This window comes from Equus przewalskii, chromosome 5 (assembly GCF_037783145.1).
Source record: "Equus przewalskii isolate Varuska chromosome 5, EquPr2, whole genome shotgun sequence".
NCBI classification, from domain to species: domain Eukaryota; kingdom Metazoa; phylum Chordata; class Mammalia; order Perissodactyla; family Equidae; genus Equus; species Equus przewalskii.
In genome coordinates, this window is record NC_091835.1 from 1,211,481 (window position 1) to 1,230,629 (window position 19,149).

The 19,149-nt window shown below is 37.6% G+C and overlaps 1 protein-coding gene across 1 annotated transcript in view; it reads left to right on the forward strand.

Annotated features, from left to right (window-relative positions):
- The window catches only part of CPS1 (carbamoyl-phosphate synthase 1), a 117,164-nt gene extending 98,447 nt beyond the window's left edge, over positions 1 to 18,717 (forward strand). Inside the window, exons 31-38 of the mRNA XM_008526069.2 lie at positions 746 to 835; positions 2,199 to 2,369; positions 4,582 to 4,656; positions 7,294 to 7,392; positions 14,619 to 14,678; positions 15,318 to 15,430; positions 16,803 to 16,932; positions 17,654 to 18,717. Of these exons, the coding sequence (XP_008524291.1) occupies positions 746 to 835; positions 2,199 to 2,369; positions 4,582 to 4,656; positions 7,294 to 7,392; positions 14,619 to 14,678; positions 15,318 to 15,430; positions 16,803 to 16,932; positions 17,654 to 17,752 (837 nt within the window). The 3' untranslated portion in view covers positions 17,753 to 18,717. The remainder of the gene's footprint in view (positions 1 to 745; positions 836 to 2,198; positions 2,370 to 4,581; positions 4,657 to 7,293; positions 7,393 to 14,618; positions 14,679 to 15,317; positions 15,431 to 16,802; positions 16,933 to 17,653) is intronic.
- The last annotated feature ends 432 nt before the right edge of the window (positions 18,718 to 19,149 follow it).

The following is a 19,149-nucleotide window of genomic DNA, read 5'->3' on the forward strand; positions in this document are numbered from 1 at the left end:
TGCTTCAGTTTCTCATGTCAGGCTAAATGACCTGAAGAACTGAGATTTTTCCAAATCTCTCAGAACTCAAGGTGTCGTGGACTCTACTTCCTTTTATAACCAATTAAGTTGCTGGACCACTCTCATAAGGGTAGTGAATGAGGAGATCTTGTTTCTTGTAGTCAGTGCCCTCTCTCTGCATAGGTGCCTCTGGCTCCCGTTATAGGATACAGGAATGCCTGTGTGTGACAAGCAGAGCCTCCTGGCAAGGAAACACTATTTCCTTCTGACTATAATATCCAGCCTTGTAGAGTCCAGGGCAACAGAAAAGCAGCATAAAAGAAATCTCTGTGGTCTCTTTGCAATACCACATAATTTCAGGGCCCGCACCTCTCAGCAGGTAGGTTATTAGATTGATAGAGAGTTTGGACGGTGGTTTGTGATGCTGAGGCAGCTAGTTTGAAAGGATTCCACTTGGCCGTCAAAGTAAAACCACAGTATATAATTGCCGGTGGATAGGGGCATGCAGCAGGGAGGTGATCCTGTAAAATTATTGGTTCTTTTCCCTACTATCCTGTTGTGAATATTTAGTACATATTATTTTATTAATAGAAGCCTGATAGTGGCTTCTATTATTATTATTAATGGAGATGTAGTTCTTTGTAAAGAGAAATTAAAGAAATCTAAATTTAGGGCATTGTACCTTTTTTTTTTTTTTTAACTAAGGTGTGCTGTTTAGCATTATGTCATTGTCCTTTTGACCTAGGTGAAGGATGCTACTCGAAAGATTGCAAAGGCCTTTGCCATCTCTGGCCCATTCAACGTCCAGTTTCTTGTCAGAGGAAATGATGTCTTGGTAAGAAGTGCCAAGGTCTTTGAGAAGACACCACTGCTGTGTTAGGTCATGTTGGTTTGGGTGCCTCTGGTAATCTTCTCTGTAAACATCGCCACAGAGCCACTGAGACCTCTGCAGCTGGTCGTGCGCGTGTGTGGGATGTTGCAGAGCATATAATGCCTGCCTTGTTTGAAGGCACAGGCTCTTGGTGGCACTGATATGTCAGTCACAGCTTTGTAAAACACTCTGACCACTGGAAAGAAGATCACTGTTCTCCTTCTGCAGGATAGTGCAGATGGGAACGGGAACTGTCATGAAGTGATCTGCATCTGTAGAGTAGTCACAAATGATGTGTGCTAAAGGGCTGCTTTACTCCTTGCCCAGAGAAGAAGGCTTTGTGGATACTATTTAGCGGAAAAAAACAAAAAGTTGAATCAACTGGGTTACCCTTAATTAATTTAGTCTATTTAATGTAACTAATCAGTAAGCAATGTTGATTCAGCAGCTACTATGCCAAGTCATATGGTGACTACAAAGATGTGTAAAGCACAATGTCTGCTCTCAAAGATCTTTAGTTAGTGAGGACTGGGAAGAAGATGAATTTTTAGATAAGTATAATGTAAAGTAGATTATAATACAAGGGATACACAAATAAAATGGTATCGGAGTCACAGAACAGACAGAGCATTTCTGCTAGTGTGTGTGTGTGTGTGTGTGTGTGTACATGTGTGCATGAACATGTATTTGAGTGTGCTATGCTTGGTTTGAGGTGGGTCATAAAGACTTCAAGGTAGATTTTTATTTTGAGCTGGATCTTAGAGAATGGCTGGGATTTTGACAAATAGAAGGTGGAGAGGGCATTGCACATAGATAGAACATCTATGAGAAAATTCGGCACATTTTGGGAGATTGTGACTAGTTCAGTTTAACAAGATCATTTTTCTAGGGGAATAGTGGAGGGTACATTGGAAAGTAAGGTTGGGGCCAGGGAGTGATACAAGAGAAGGTGGAGAGGTGTATTGAGGCAGAGAGTAGAAGGCCTTCAAGGGCTAGCCTTTAATCTGATGGTCAGTGGAAATCCAATCCAGGCTTCTCAGCAGGGATGTGGCATTATCCGAGCTCTGCATTAAAATAAATTTGTCAGCAATGGGTGAGGATGGAATTGTGGCAAGGAGGTGGAAGAAAGTCAGGGTTCAAAGATACTGACTGAAAGGAAACCAGTTAGCAAAAGTGCCAGCAGTGGGGAGAGAAGGGAGAGCCTGGAGGATCAAGAGCTGATCCCCAGGCAATGACAGCTGGACACCAAGTGGCAGGGAGGAAGTCAATATTGTTGTTCTTGGCTCTTACCATCCTTCTTTCCTCTTGAATTTTGCACTCTCTCCAGGTGATTGAGTGCAACCTGAGAGCTTCTCGGTCCTTCCCCTTTGTTTCCAAAACACTTGGGATAGATTTCATTGATGTGGCCACCAAGGTGATGATTGGAGAGAACATTGATGAAAAACCTCTTCCAACGTTGGAGCATCCCATAATTCCTGCTGACTATGTTGCAATTAAGGTAACATTTTCAACAATCTGTTAGTCATTTTGTAAATTCCAAGTAAATTAAAGGAATAATTTTTTGTCAAAAATAATCTTGATACTTTATGAACCTTCTAACTAAGGTGCTGGACTATGGGTTTATGTTCCCTTTGAATAATGAATGCAATTGTACCACAGGCAACTTTATACGAACTATTGTGCATTTCAAAAATACAAAAAAATATTTTAGACTTACCTGAGTTCAAAACTGTCTAGCTGATTAAATTATAAACTATATATACGCAACTGATGCATGGTGGTGCCAGTTTAGTAGGTAAGCAGAAATTCTGGACATATTTTGTTAGGATAAGGCTTGAATTATGCCCCTTTTGAATTGTGCCAAGACTTCAGGAATGCATGAATCTTGTAAAAGTTTGCTCTGTGGTGTTGGTTAAATTCTCGCTGTCACGGCTGCCTTTGCTTAGTTCCTATTTTCTTCAGTGGCTTGATTTTTCTACTTGAAAAGTTGAGACAGGAGTTGCTGTTTACAGTGGTGCCGGGAGGGTGATGAAATTGATGGTAACTTTATATGAAGTGACCAGGAAAATTCAAGATTTGTTCACTAATTTCCAATATATATGTATGTCTCTAATAATACCTTAACAATAAAACCGTTTTGCTCCTCTAGCTGCCTCTATATGCCCATGCACAGAGAATTCATAGTTATGAACTTTAACTACTTCACTGGACAGGCATGAGGATTAGTGAGATATGATATAAATATGCTTGAATTTTTTAGATGAAGCACTTTTAGATGAAGCGTTAATTTATAAATTAATTTATCTTGTGTGATAGACTCGTGGTATTTACATATTTTGGATGCCTTCAGAAGATTTTCCTTCCTATATTACTTCAAGCATAGTTGTGATACAGCTAAGACTCTGACCTCTGACTTTTACAGTGGAAGCTTTAAGTTGAAGCTATAAATCAAAAAATACTTATTAATCTTACTTCAGTTAATAATTTAGGATGCCTTGGATTTTATACTGCCCTGAGATGGAATGTCACTTTTTATGTTGGGGGAGGGTGGCATTTTATTGCTGGAGACTATGGCATGACATAAATTGTTAAAGATTTCAGTGGGAATATATATTTCATAGGATTTTTTTTGTTTGAGACCAACAAATAGGAAACCCTGAAACATATTTTTCTGCTGGAGATTCTATATATGAATTCCAAGCTCATGTTTCTTTATTCATATACACATGCAAGCATGGATGCGCATATGTGAAGGAATTTCCAACTAAAAACAATATTGATGGATAGATATGCATTTTTCAAAACTCACTGTATCTTCTAGTTTACTTGTTTCCTAGTTATCATTGCATATGAATATTGACCTTTTTTTCCAATCACTTGTTCATAGTCAATCTTAATATAGCCCAACGAGGTGGGGGGGATATCAACAGATGAGAGTATAGAGAAATTGGATTGCAGTAATATATAATAACTTGACTAAGATGGCCCAGTGAAATGACCCCAGCTAGAATTCCCATGATAACTTAGAGGAATGCCAGAATCAAAGGAGAAATAGTCTAGACTAGATAAATGGATCTAGGCAAGAAATAAGAATTTGATTCTTAGTAAATTGCACTGATAAAATAAATGAGAAGAAAGCACTCCTATCTGTGTTCTAGTTCATATGAAAGTTCTGGGCAAAAGTGTTTCCAAGCAGAATGTTTATCAAAGATTTTTAAGAGGTGTCAACAACAGTTTAATGTCTCAGAAGTCAGTTTACAGACAGACATTTTTGGCAAGGTGGCTTGTTGCAAGTTCAAATGATCAGAACAAGAAGAGAAATGTTTCAAAAGCCTACCAAGAAAAAAAAAATGTGTTTGAACTCTGTATTTGGGGAGACCAATGCCCAGTAGACTTTGTTTGAAATCACTCCAATGAGAATATGTGTAGGCCAGATTAGAAACACTGGCCCAGACTAGTCACAGGGGCCCTATTTACAGAAATAACTTGTGATTATTTAACCCAAGTTTTTGGCCTAGAGCTCTAGAAATTCTTGGAACAGAGTTTTAAAGGTATTTTTCAAGTCAGATGTTGAAACCAAAGAGACTTTTTACGTGTTCACCATAGTCTAAATGAATCCTATGAGAGATGATTCACTAAATATATTTATCTTCTTTTATTCCTTTTATACCTTTCTCTCACATATTTTTCCTCCCTGTTATTTCTGACAGGCTCCAATGTTTTCCTGGCCCCGGTTGAGGGATGCTGACCCCATTCTGCGATGTGAAATGGCTTCCACTGGAGAGGTAACTAGTTAATGATCCATGAACACTTTCATTAAATCTACTTTGAAATCTATGGTTTTATGATCTGACTATAGTAACATAAGTAAGTTAGTAAGTAGTAAGGGGGACACAAATTTTTTCTGCTATTGGAGTAAGCCTGAAAGGGCTTAAGAATTTTGAACCGAAGAAAAATCTTTCACTTTTGTGGACCAGAGTCTAAATTCCCATTTCTATTTTAACATGTGAATATAATGCATGTGTCCCCAATTCATTTCCACATTACACATTGAGAATATGTTTCAAATATTTCTCTCGATGTCTAAGTAAATATCTTCTGGGTGATTCTTTTTATTTTAAGGTTCTCAGGTCCCTCTGCAACAGCACCTCCTCCTCGCCCCTCCTACTTGCTAATATGAAATTAGATCCTTGGATTTTTCTCAGCAATATGTAAAATGAATGTACAGCATTAGAAAGATCATGGACCTAAATATTGTAGAATCTGTAGATATACGCAAAATCCTAGAACCACTTTCAAAGCAATTTTTAACCTCCTGGGGACTATCTAAAAACTATAATGGGTCTGGCCACTGGATGTCCCTCTTCACTTGTGTTGGGACTCTGTCAGCAGAAGGTTTCTTTAAGAATGTGAAATGTATTTCTTGTAGAGAGCTGTCAGATTCTAGAAAGTTCCCTGCATGTCAGTGCCAGGACATTTTATGAATCACCTAGCCCTTGACAGACTTACTAGATACAACCTTCAGATTCTCATCAGTACACATCGAAGTGGCAACATCAGACTCTGAGGCATCATTGTTTCCTCTTGGTATTAAGGGAAACCTGAAAGGGAAAAATATTTAATTGCGGCAAATACATGATGCTTTATTTGGTTGCCTGGTTACAAGTAAGATCTGTGATGAGGAGCCAAGTGAGACAGAGAGGCAGGCAGTGAGGAATAAATGACTCTCTTGTTTGTATTTGGACCGACGCTTGCTTTCTCCGAGCCTCTTTGCTGCTTCTTTTAGTTTAATAGGTGAGAAAACCTAACTTTAAAACAAGGGACCTACATTCTGTTTCTCAGCTGTTTAAGGAGACACTCTTTGGGTTCCTCTTGATCCCACGGCCACTCAGTAGCAGGGCTATTTTCAGTCAGTCCTGGTTTCAGCTCAAGGAGAGATCTGTTTTCCTTCACACTGTTTTCTTTAGTGTGGAAAATAGATTTTCAGTGCCAGTGTCCATTCTGCCTCCAGACATAAATTATTGGAATTGTTGAAATATGAAAATATGAAAGAATTAGAAATTCAGCTCCCCCTTGTTGTCTGTGTTTCAGAAGTGTAGAGAGGGAATTCTTCCTCCATTATCAGAATAATATTTCCAAGTGTCACTAAGTGTGCTGTTACAAGGTCTATTTTATAACTGAAATCAGAATAATTCTAGCTTAGTGAAATCTCAACTCTGCTTCAAAGACAGATTTTTAGTTTTCAAATCCCTTGTTGTGGGATTGAATAAAACTTTAGCTTCTGATCTAGGAAGGGGCGTTTTATTTTCCTGCTCATGGGGTGGGAATGTTAGTCTTAGTCTTTACTGGACTATCTGACTACTTTCTGTTTTTTGTAGAGAACTGCTGAAGCCTCTTACATGTGTTGTATCTGCACTTATGATGGGATTCCCTTGGTTCTTGCAGTAGAATTTGGGTCCCATTAACTTAGGTTGACGTTATGTAAGTTAGGTGGCCAGTGTTTGACCAAAGAAAACGTTCACTGTGGAGTGAAAAGCAGCGTGTGCTGGCAGTCGACTGAAGGTCATATTCCTGAGAACGTTCCTTTCAGAGTAAGGGAGGCACTGGCTCAAAGAGTGAATTTAGCCTTTGGGGTTGTTTACTAGAACGGTGGTGCCGTACCTGTGCCCAATGACGATGTGCGTGGCAAAGTCTGCTCCCAGCATGCTCAAATATGCCACTTATCCTCTAGTTATGGTGGCCATTAGATTTGTATTTATACTGTAGCACAATTACCCTAGATGAAGTTTCTGCATGTCCTATCATTATATGTTTGGAATTGTTTTTTACATACAGCTGTGGTATTCAGGATTAGTAAGAGGGTATTTTGGTTCATTTTATGAAAATGATAAAAAGAAAAAAACAAGCTCCTTTGAGATTCTCATGGATATATTGAATTTCTCAGAAGGCTTTCTCATAAGCTGTGTAAAATTACTCATAACCCATTGATCAGCAGTTGTGCATTTGTGCTACTGACCCATGAATTCATGCACTGCTGCATAGCATTCGTGACTTACACTGTTATTTAAACATTAAGTCGTATTAACATTTGGTAACTCACCGCATTATGGACCAGAAGCTGTGATTTGTATCCAGATAACTCACAATAGAATCTAGTTATGTAGCTCCATGGAGTGTTGTTGGATGGAGAAAGAATTGCTTTTTCATTCATTATGCTTAATTAAAAACATAAGATACGTCTGCCCTAGCCAGCCTTTTAATCCCTGGATTCAGATTGCACGGTCTTTGGGCAACTCAATAAAATCTAGCAAATAGCAAAGGAGTCTATGAGTAAAGTGCTTTCCATTTCTATGTTTTTTGGTAAGAGCAGTTGACTATTATTTGCTTCCCTTTATTTTATTTTTTTCATTTGTTCTAAACAGGTGGCTTGCTTTGGTGAAAGTATTCATACAGCTTTCCTAAAAGCAATGCTTTCCACAGGATTTAAGATGCCCCAGAAAGGCATCCTGATTGGAATCCAGGTAAGTGGTGTGTGGTAGTGTGTACGCCCATGGGCACATGCTGGGAGAGGCTGAGGGAAGGGACCTTGATTGTTTTAAAGAAGAGGGGTGATTTGTCTTAAATTCCATTAAAGAAAACAGCAATTTATAGAAAGAATGGACATTTGTTCTCTATATACACCCCGATTTTTGTCTTTTCCATTGCAGTGGCCAATACAAATAAGTGAGTAAATTAAAAAACAGAAAGAGAAAGTCTCTAGTGAAGGAGTATTTGTTCTGAAAGGGATTTAGGGTTCCCTGCAAAAGAATGTCTTCTATTCCTTGGTTATGTCTTGTCTATGTTTAGCTCTCAGTTCTTCCTCCTTAGCCCCTGAACATGGGCTTTCTGTAAGGTTGGGTCTCGCTTCCTCGTTCTCTCTCTCTCTGCCTGTGTCTCTGTTTGTCTCCATCTCTTGACTTTCCCCTTTGCCAGCTCATCCACGTCTGCAGTGTTCACTGTCCTATCTGTAATGATCACCTTTAAATCATCATCCTCAGCCGCCCTGTATTTCTAACAATCTGCTGGATATCTCTCTGCATGTCTCAAACCCAGCATGTCCCAAACTGAAGTCATGTTAGCCCTTCCTGACCTCTGTTCCTTTCTTCCTCATATTGATTCATTTGCATTTCAATTTCTGCTATATGTCAAAGATTCAAAGTTGAAGAAGACAGGGCCATTACTTGAGAAATTTTCTTACCCTGACAGTCTGCAACTAATTGAAAGTTCTTGAAAGGCAGTAACTTGATGGGCCTAAGAAAGTCAGCGCATCCCACAGTATGCTGTGGAGGTTCTTGAAGTATTATTATTCAGTAAGCCTTCTAGGTCAAAGCAGGTGAAATAATTAAAAGTGAATATTGTCATACAAGGAAAAGGGCATAATTGGTTTATCATTGCAAGTCAAATGTAAATCTTAGGGCAAAATGGTAGCCAGGAAACTTGTATTACTCCTTGGAATAATTATTGCAAGAATGTACAAACTGTTCTGTTTATAAATTTTATGAAAAAAATACAAGATGCTTCCCAACTGGTCATTCACGTTCATTTGAGATTAGTAATTCTTGAATCCTATCAAAACAATAGATGCTCTTATATATCACCCCTGCTGTACTTTTAATAAGCTCAAACCCTGCATGGTTACACAAAAATCAATAAAAATATAATTAGAACAGTACCAGGTATTCTCAAGCCTGTGGGTGATTATTATAGATGCTATCTCATTAGGGTATCTTAATATCAGCAAATTAGGCTCTGGAGACTGGATGGGCAGTGGCTTTAGAGAAGTTTCTGCAAAGAGTAACTTGGGATTTTACTTCATAAAGGTACCAGAAGGGCAATGGTGAGCAGTTAGAACAGAGGCTAACAAGATGACTTGCAATTTCAGAGCTTAATGGCAGTTTAGAGACAGATCACACCATATGAGAGACTCATCATGTTATAAATAGATATTAAGTATTATTAATCCACAAGTGTCAGAGTATTTGCCCAACGTCCACTTATGGCTTAAAGTTTAATGTGATACCTGGGGGCATTCAGAGGAGACCATGCCCTTATCCCCATCTTTACAACTAATCATAATAGTGCTAACATTTCAAAATACCAGTTTAAGAAGGCAGTGATGTATAAAATTGTGCCTTGTTTGGTTCCAGTGCTGCAGGGAGATGGGAAGCAAAAATTAATTTGATCTCTATGAAGTATTTTGTGATTTTGGCATCATTGAACAGAACTTTTGCTTTTAGGAAAAAAGGGTTCTATAGGGAAAAAAAGAGTTTTCTTAAAACAATGAGGCTCTGTCCATTGAAATTCTACCTTTAAATGTATTTTTTAAAAGAAATCAATGTTCTAGTAATTATATGAGTTATTGCAAAGAACTTTCTCCCTGTGACGAAGTACATAGTGTTAGGGATTTAAAAATATATGTATTTTAATTACACAGTTTAAAAAAAGTGTATTTAAAGACACATTTAATAAACTATTTACAGCTGTGGCAAAATTGGTCAGCAGATGTCTAAGCTTCCAGAATTGACAAGAATTATTTTCTGATCTACCTTATGTAGGAAGCAAGGAAAAGCTTCCATCCCCAACAGTTAATGTATAGTCTTTCCATTACTATATGGAGGAATTTCATTTATAGTGATTTTTAAAAATGTGTAGTCATAATTGTAACTGAATAATATAACAGAATATACTAGCTAGAATGTTAAAAGCTATAAAACTCATTGGGCGTCTTCTTAGCTAGAATGGGACCAAATCTAATCTCAACTTTTTACCCAGTATTCATAGCAACTGTGGATAAAGTAATTAGGGTTCCATATTTCAGGATACATTGTATTTTTTTAAATCATTTTATTTAACATGATTCCACTTGGTCAGAAAAATTTATATAAACTCATTAGAATCTGTAATGTCAGAACTGAAAAGTACCTAAGATAGTACTGCTAATACAGTCATGTGTGGCTTAATGACAGGGACACATTCTGAGAAATGTGTCCTTAAGTGATGTCATTGTTGTGTAATCATAGAGCGTACTTACACAAACCTAGATGGTATAGCCAATACACACCTGGGCTATATGGTCCTAATCTTATGAGACTACTGTTGTATATGCAGTCCGTCAACTGAAACATTGTTATTTGGCGCATGACTGTATATAAATGGGAGTTAGGGCCAGTAAGTAGAAGGGAAGCCATTTAGTTGAGTGATGTAATGAAGTTCTAAGAAAGAAAGTCTAAAATTTCTTCTTGATTTCTTAAGATAGTCATTTATATCATATGATGCTGTGTAGAATTCACTCACAGAAGAGCAGTGGTAGCCAGCGCTGTTGAGTTAATTTGCCTTCTTAGTCCTACATATATAAAATGGTCAATATCTACCCCATTTATTTGAGATAGAGCTCTTCTTTTCTCTTCATCTCCCCACCCTGACCCAGCTGCCTGCTATGAGTAGAAGAATTTAATGAAAATATCTTAAATCAGTTTTTCACAACTTGTTGTAAGAGAAAATTGAGGGAAAAGAGAAATGTGGAGGAGAGGTAAAAGAGATTCTAAGCCAGGAAACATGTTTTCTTTTGTTGGTAGTTGAACACATATTTTAAATAGTAGTTGAGTAGTTACTAGCAAGTATTAGCCACTTCTCAATATTTAGTAAATAGAGTGTGTGTGCTCATTGGTTATATTGTAGTCTTCCTAACTTTTTATTTCTCTTCTCTTTCCCATCCTATTCTTTTGCACACATACCCTCTGTTTCTGCCCTCTCAAAATTAAACCCTATGGGTCAAATTACCCGGGAAGTTTGAAATATTCATAACATTAACCTTGTGTAACTAGCACTTAGGAAAAAAAAATCAAGACTTAGATTTCATCAAAGGATCCTTGTCAAAGTTGATCCTTGTCAACTTAACTATTACATGCACTGTGTCTCTGCTTTCCATCGACATAGATCCTAATATAAGAAAGGTATAATGCAGGTTTATATGGCAACAAAGTCATCTATGATTTTCCTGCAATGTTTCCAGCTTCCTTTCATCCCATAGGATTTATTTTTAGTTGCTATGAGTAGGCAGTCTGGCCCGTTGTGAACTTTTCTGGAAGATCTTTTAACAATAAATGATTCACTCCAGAGTCGTTCAAGAGCCCTTACTGTTTTTCCCCTCTGATTGGGCTATTCAGTGACGCTTGTGGAGTGCCGAGCACCGTCCTGATGTCTGCACTTCAGCATTGCTCAGAAACACAAAGCGAGCATTTTATTTGAAAAAGACAACCACTAGTGACATGAATAACCTTTTACCTTCAATACGGAATCATTAGGAACAACTATAGAGTTCTCAATCCAGACGTCCCCGTGGAGTCCACAAGCATCACACGATATTACCTTGGCTTTCTTTTCTGTAGCCAGAAGTTGGATTAATGTGAAAATGATAATTGGAGGAAATATATATTTTCTTCATTTTTAAAGGCTTTTCTTCCTTATAAACATTTTCTAGGAAATAAATCAGCTTGTACTTTTCACCTTTAGTAACAAACGGTTTCTTGCGCAGGTATTTTCAATCAGCTGTTGAATCTAGGGCTACTCAGATGCAAGCCGACAGCTGTAATTTCTTTTTGTAGAGAGGCTGTTTTATGTGTCACAAGTGTTCAGTACATGTTTGATAGAAGTTTATAATGTGGCTATGAAAGCCAACACCCCAGACCAGAGGCAGAGTGGTTTCCTGGCTGGGAACTGCCAATACTGTCATGTCAGATATTTATCTTTTCCACTTGGAGGACAGCACTGAAACAGTTCCATAATGAGCTTCTGACTAGTGTCTTCAGGTCTTCGACGACTTGCTGACTTATTTTACTTTAAAATGGCAAAGAAAAAAGTTAGATTCTTGTACTCCTTCTTCAACATTTTTCATTGTGACTTTGGCCAAGCTTAATGCATTTTTACCTCAAATTACAAAATGAGTGAAGGAGGTTCTTCCTATTCCCTATTTCCAAACTTAATTGTGCACCAGAATCACCTGGAGGGTTTGCTAAAACGTGGATTATGGGAATCCACTCCCAGAGTTCCTGATCCCGTCGATCTGTGATAGGGCCCAAATTTTATATTTTAAACAAAAATTCCCGGGTGATGCTGATTCCCCGGGGGACCACTTTTTGAGAACCGCTGTACTCGTGAAATGGTATTTTAGAAAACTGGTTCAACGTTATGTTCACATAGCCGTATATCATTGGTGAATTTTTGCTAGGAAAAATTTAAGAGACTGAGAACAGTTCGTTCAGTGCATGATTAAGGTACCAACTAGTCAATAAGCGTTTGCTGGACACCTTTATGTTGACCTTCTAATGTGCTTTGGTGCTTACTTAAGTCTGTTCTCTGTTTAGCAGAAGGTCACAATGTAATGTTCCATATTAGCGGGAGTTGACAAAATTCAGAAATTCATTTAGAATGTTTAATACACACTTGCTGAATTTCAAGGAGCCTTAAAACATGAAAAAACCTAAAATGCCATCTAATTCAGCTCCTTGCTTTCCAAGCAGAATCAAACTTGAACAATTGTCCTTTTCTTCTGCGTAATCTGTTCTCAAAGAGACTGCCACATACCTCATTAAATTGCCCTGATGTCACTGAGTTACTCTCTGATGTTTGTACTTACTTTAGAAATTTTATTGTTCATGTCTAGCCATGAGCTTCTTGCATCCCAGTGCATTTCTTCTTGTTTGGTCCTAAGCAAGAATAGAAAGCTACTATCCTGGGCATGGTTACAATTTGTGTTCTAGAAGATTGTCATGAATAACCCCTGAGCCTGCCTTAGCTCAGATTCATCCAGTTGCATTTATCTTTTCTATTTGCCAATAGTTTCCTCTCATAAAACTGCAGTTCTGGAATTGAGAGGGCCAGAATCTGAAAGAATTTTATATTTGAACATAGTCTTTGGAGTCTTTTCCTAGGACTTAGATCTGTTCTCAGAAATCCTCTGCGAGTAAATATTAGGAGGTTTCATGGGCTGAGCATTATCAAAATTGTGCAAGGATCTTGATATGTTTTGTTATCACAATTCTTGGTTTCCCTTAAACTCTGCAATAAGGTAGTATCCATGATTTGTTTTTCAACCATTATTAATACAGTTTCTAAATAAATTACAAAACATTTACTAAAGTTACCACGTTATGTCATCTGTTTTCAAACTTTTTACAAGATAAAACAGCCAAAATGTCCTCATTTAAAGCAAAATGGGCATGTTTTTACTTTGTATGATTTGGTATACTCTGTGTAGCTCAGTTACTCAGATATTCATGTTAATGAGGTCAAGATCAGGGGTTGATCTTTAGGTAGGCCACTTAGCTTTGTTTTCTTTCACCTTGACCACTGTCTTGCAAATACTCGCTTTAGGGCACAGGAAGGGGGTATGTTCAGAACTGGGGACCCCTGATGGCAATGTGCAGGCATCCAGGGAAGCAGCACTCAGAAGCTGGATGGTCCAGCTTGGGCTCTAGGAAGGTCATAGTGATGGACTGTAAGAAAATATCTGAACAGTGAAATGGAACATTAGGAAAGCCTGTCCAAAAATAAAATATGTGTAAGGAGGAAGCTGGTTTGTGTTGTAAGTGTGACAGCCAGTAGAGGAACCCTGGCTTGGAAACTAGGGTTCAGGGGCAGGAATCTAGTCTCTGGCAACGTATGGCATTGCCTTTTATGATGATATGAGGGAATACCATATTGCATAAGACTAAATCAAGAGCATGCATATCTAGAAAGTAAATTTTGTAATTTGAGGTGAAGATATTAACTTTGGGCAAATATTAAAAATTAATATTTAATGAGAACTATAGAATGGGCCAGTAACTATGTTAACTTATTATTCTAACACTTAAGTAGCGCTTTCTTATAAATTAGCTCTTTGAATACTCACAACAGACCTAGGATGTGGATACTGTTACTATTCCTATTTAATAGAGGAGAGTGCATAATAGAGAGGTTAAGTAAGTTGCTCAAGGTCACACAGTTAATTGTGGAGCCTCAAGAAGTACATATACTATTATCCTTATTGCTCTTTTAAAAATGAAGAAATGGAGGCCCAAAGACACTGTCTTTTCTAGGCACACGCTACTAGTGGATGGTAAAGCAAGGATTTGAAATACAGCTTGGTGACTCCAGAGCACATTCTTTCAACTACAACCTTTCATTGCCTTAGGGTAAATGCAAAATTGAGTTCCAAATGATTGATTTATTTCAGGGAGCTGTGCGTGAGCTACTAGGACAGTGCCTACATATCAAAGGCCAATGCAGAGTTACACCTGAGCAATTACAGCAGGTTGAACAGGCAAAACATCCAGCAAGGCTGACATGGTGTTGAGTCCTAACCTAGGTATCTTTAAATTCTCCTTAACCAGGAAAAGGACCCATGCAGACCTGGGTGCTCTGAATCTACAGACAGAGACTAAGTGGATTAAATAGGGAGTGAGGGCATTTGAGGACACGGGGAAAAGCAAGACAGTAGAGAGCAAGATAATGTGGATGGAATTTCATCTATATTGGAAAATAGCTAAGAACTCATACTCTCTATAGGAAGATAAAAGAACAAAACTTGTCGTATTTGAATATCAAGCCCCCTGACAACATATGGCATTGCCTTTTATGATGATTTGAGAAAATACCATATTGCATAAGACTAAATAATGAGTGTGTATATCTAGAAAGTGAATTTTGTTAATTCCTTTAATTTCAGCAATCATTCCGTCCAAGATTCCTTGGTGTGGCTGAACAATTACACAATGAAGGTTTCAAGGTAGGTTATATTAATTTTTTTTCCAAGTTGTTTTCTGTCAGCATTGAAATCTATCCATAAGGAGAGTATTGAAGAATCTTAGAGAATGAAATAGCTCAAATATATCCTTTCAACCTGAACGGTACAACTAACTTGATAATTTCAAAACTTCAATGAATAAAATAATGCGAAAGACTAGTTTTAAGTTATAGTAAAATTACCACAAACTCATACAATTTGCCAGGTAAAAACTTAGATAGTTTAGCTTCTACAGAATTTGGACAAAGTTACAATGCATTTCTATATATTTTCCCTTTTTTCTTTCCCTGTTTCCATAGGAGGTCATAGTTTCCAGTTGTCACAGTTAGACGCAAAACTTCTTTGAAATGAATACCTCCATACAAAGGCTGGTTCAGTAAAACAAAATTATTCCCAAGGCTCAGGGTGGGCCCATGGTCATGGTCTTTGTTGACCTGATAACGATGAATTCTCAGCCATGAATAGTTCTTCATTTTTTCTCCTCTACTAAACCAGTTATAATTGAGGTTGTTAAATTCTTCTACTTTATGTTTTAAATAAGATGCATATCTCAGTAGGCTTCTCTGCTCCATGAAGGCCTTCCCTGTGATGCAGTAACTGACTTATCCGTTTTAAATGCAGCTCTTTGCCACGGAAGCCACGTCAGACTGGCTCAATGCCAACAATGTCCCTGCCACCCCAGTGGCATGGCCGTCTCAGGAAGGACAGAATCCCAGCCTCTCTTCCATCAGAAAGTAAGAACTGGGCAGACTTTTTTCTGACTTAACAAAATAGTTAGAGGGTTAGCCCTGGGAACTAGTATGATATGAATACTTTACCTTAACCTACTGAAGTTTTCTAAAAGTCTTCTTAGTCAACTAATTTAAAGTGAGTAAATTTGTGGATGATAGTGAAGCTTCATTCTTGTGAACTTTGCTATTACGATAGAACACACAATGCCATATACGTACATGGTGATATGTCATGTCTTTCAAAGTATTTCCTAGTAAGAGTGCTTTCCTTGACGGACACCAAGGTAGTGATGAGAATCATGGGCATGAAGAACATAATGCAGCTCTTTATATTTCATATCAAACTAATGTTGTGTATACTACATGTATATATCAAGTATAAGATTGACCACCTGCATTTCACTGAGGTTGTGCATTAATGAATGAGTCCATTTATTGAGCGCTTGCTACAAGCAGGAGACTATGGTAAGTGCTATGATAATGTCATCCATTGAATTACCTAATTTTCCATCCTTCGATCAGGTTGGCTACTATGTCTTAGGCTATATCATCATTAGATTTTGTCGTACATATTGTTTCAGCTTACTATGTGAGCCTTCAGGAACATCATGACATCAATACCTACAGAACTATGTGGCATGGGTACATAGGAGATAATTCTTGGTTGCTCCAGGATATTATAGCCTATTATATGGCTGAGCCCTACCAAATTCTATGCAATATACTATTTGTTAAGGCTCTTCAGAAGGTAACCTATAAATCATGATCAAATTAATAAAAGAAAGGCAAATTATTCAGACCTTAGTAGACTTCCAATGATGCTATAAGCCCTTGCTTGGGGGCTTTGTAAAACAGTAATTATCGCTGCTTCATGCTTTTGACATTTAAATGTCTCCAAGAGTTTGTAGCAGCCCAGCAACAGAATGAGAAATGGTTTAATTCAAAATCAAGTGACCTGCACTCTCATACCAGCTGAAGGCACTGGGAAGCAGGCAGTGAAGTAAAGTTAATCTGGGAGGGGGAGTGTGGAGATGGAATGGCCTTCAATGCTGGGGGAATCACTTCCTTGTAAAATAAGTAAATATCTATCAAAATATCAATTCTTACTATGGCTAGAATTTTAAAGAGAAAACAAACCTTTCTATTCAATGTTAGACTTTCACCAGAATTCTTTCAAGAACACAATAAAAAAATTATACCCCAAATGAGTATAATTTGAACATCTACTTAGGAACAGAGGAGGCAGGTGGCAGTCAGCTCAGTATGGTATCGACTTGAATGGTTAAGAGAGTAATTTACGTTAGTATTTTAAAAACTAATTATAAATTATACATTGTCATCTGCAAGCTTTTGTTTATTTTGCTTATTCTTTCAGATTGATTAGAGACGGCAGTATTGACCTGGTGATTAACCTCCCCAATAACAACACTAAGTTTGTCCACGATAATTATGTGATTCGGAGGACAGCTGTTGACAGCGGAATTGCTCTCCTCACTAATTTCCAAGTATGTTCTTTTCCTCAAATATAGCCTGCATGAGAGTTTTTATTTCTGTGCCTCCCTTAAAAGTGTTCATCAATATATGCACATCTCTCTTCTCCCCTTCTTGTCACGTTCAGAATGGAGAAGAATTTCTAAATAGAGTCTAAAATAATGGTGCGTTTATGGTAGGTCACGGTCTGAGACAGTTGGTGATCAAGTAATTGAGATAATCAAAAGCCGAGGATAGCCATGGCTCTCTCGTCACCCATACAATTATCCTTGAAATAAAAAGTGTGGTGTGACATGGAATAGAGATACAAACTTTTATTCCATTGTTTCTAAATGAAAGGCCCCACATAAAAGCAACAGGTTAATGATAATTGAAGATCCAGATATAGTGCGAGGACTTGTAGAATTCACAGAAAATGATCACTGAGTGTGTTCACTTCTACTTGGACATGACCCACCAAATTTATCAGAGGGAAAGAACTGTTTTTTGAGACTCAGCTTTCTGCCCATCATACTTTTTCTCTTCATCAGTTTTAATCCCTGTGGGGGAAAATAAGCTTATTCATGATGAAGTCTGAGATATAGGAGAAAGTCCACATTAAATAAAAATTTTTGTGTCTTTTATCCCATGCTCTTTTGAAAACTGGGAGCAGAAACTGACTTTTCACTCCTGCTTCATTAAACATTCACTTTCATGTCATGTAGGTTGCTAAAATTCCTACCCTTATATTTTCAGGTGACCAAACTTTTTGCTGAAGCTGTGAAGAAATCTCGCAATGTGGACTCCAAGAGTCTTTTCCACTACAGGCAGTACAATGCTGGAAAAGCGGCATAGGGAAATCGACACCCCAGCTCCATTCTTCAATCAATTGAAACCACGTTTTATCTAAAGGAACTGATTCCCAACTTTCTTTCCGAGACATGAATATTGATACCAAACTTTATTTCAGTTTACTTAGTCATCCCTTAATATTCTTTTCTTTCACAGTTAAATTGTTGTCAGTCACTTTTTAGAAACTTAAGTAACTTGTTCTTCATGAGAATTCATCCATTTACTAATGCCTTATTTTCGGTGGGCTAAGCTTACCTACATGCTTATTTGCAGCTAACATTTTGTGGTGCTGATTAACAATGATCAAGGTAGAAAAAGTTGCTGCTTTATCTTCTAAACTCTTTCTCTATATACTTTACTGACACTACTGTTGTTGTTTTTAAGTAAAATCTGCCACACTCAGGACGCTTTAACAAGGCAGAATACTACAAAAATTTCTTAAAATGAAACACGGATTTCATTTGTGAACCCCTCCATTGTGATGTTGGTGTATTACTTCTTTTCAGTGATAATTCTATCTGGCTCATCCAGGAATATCATTGTTTCTTCCCTCCGAAGTAAATTTGAGAAGTGTGACACAGGTCTTAAAGAATGGATTTCTTTAAGGACACTGGTTTGCAGTTTTATGTTTTGGAGTATGTCAGCAAATAGAAGATACTACTGAGTTGGTTTTGTTCTTCTTTTTCTTTGGATTTTAATCTGAGCCAAGTGAAATTTTCGGATTTATGCCCTCCCCTCCCCCAGCTTTGGAATAACTTGGAAGTTACGGTCTCCCTTCAGATCAGGGATTCTTCGATGTACTGAGTCCCACACTGCACTGTGAGTCCCAAATGTTTTAAGTACAAGGTCCGCATTCCTTCTGCATATGAGAAAAGTCCTTCCTACAGGGCAGCCTTTGTTGCTTTTAAACTTTTTGTGTTATTACAAGTGCTCTAATGGTGAACTTTTAAATAAAATACTAAGAGGCAGTACAGTTGCATTCTTGCATTTATTTATTTTTTTACATTGATATACAAAGTCAGTTCACTTCTCTGATGAAACAGGGTTTTGGTCTAGGATTATGCCACTTTTTCTTTTTCTATACAAACCCATATAGGTTCTGAGAAAATTGATATTAACAATAATGAAGCCAAGGCTGTTACACTTTTTTTTTGGTCCCCTCTTGTTCATAAGTCTCATTAAAAAGATTTATTATGTGGTTATGTGGTTATATACCACCTTTGATCTGGATCCTTTCAAATATATAGCTACAACCACATACTGACTAGAGATTTCCACACATATATAATAAAGTAAACTTTTAAACAAATATCTTGCATAACACAGAAAAAAGTACTTGAACCCAATCACAGGCTGTTCCATGTTGCCTGATGGAGATAGTGCCAATAGCCATGGTGACA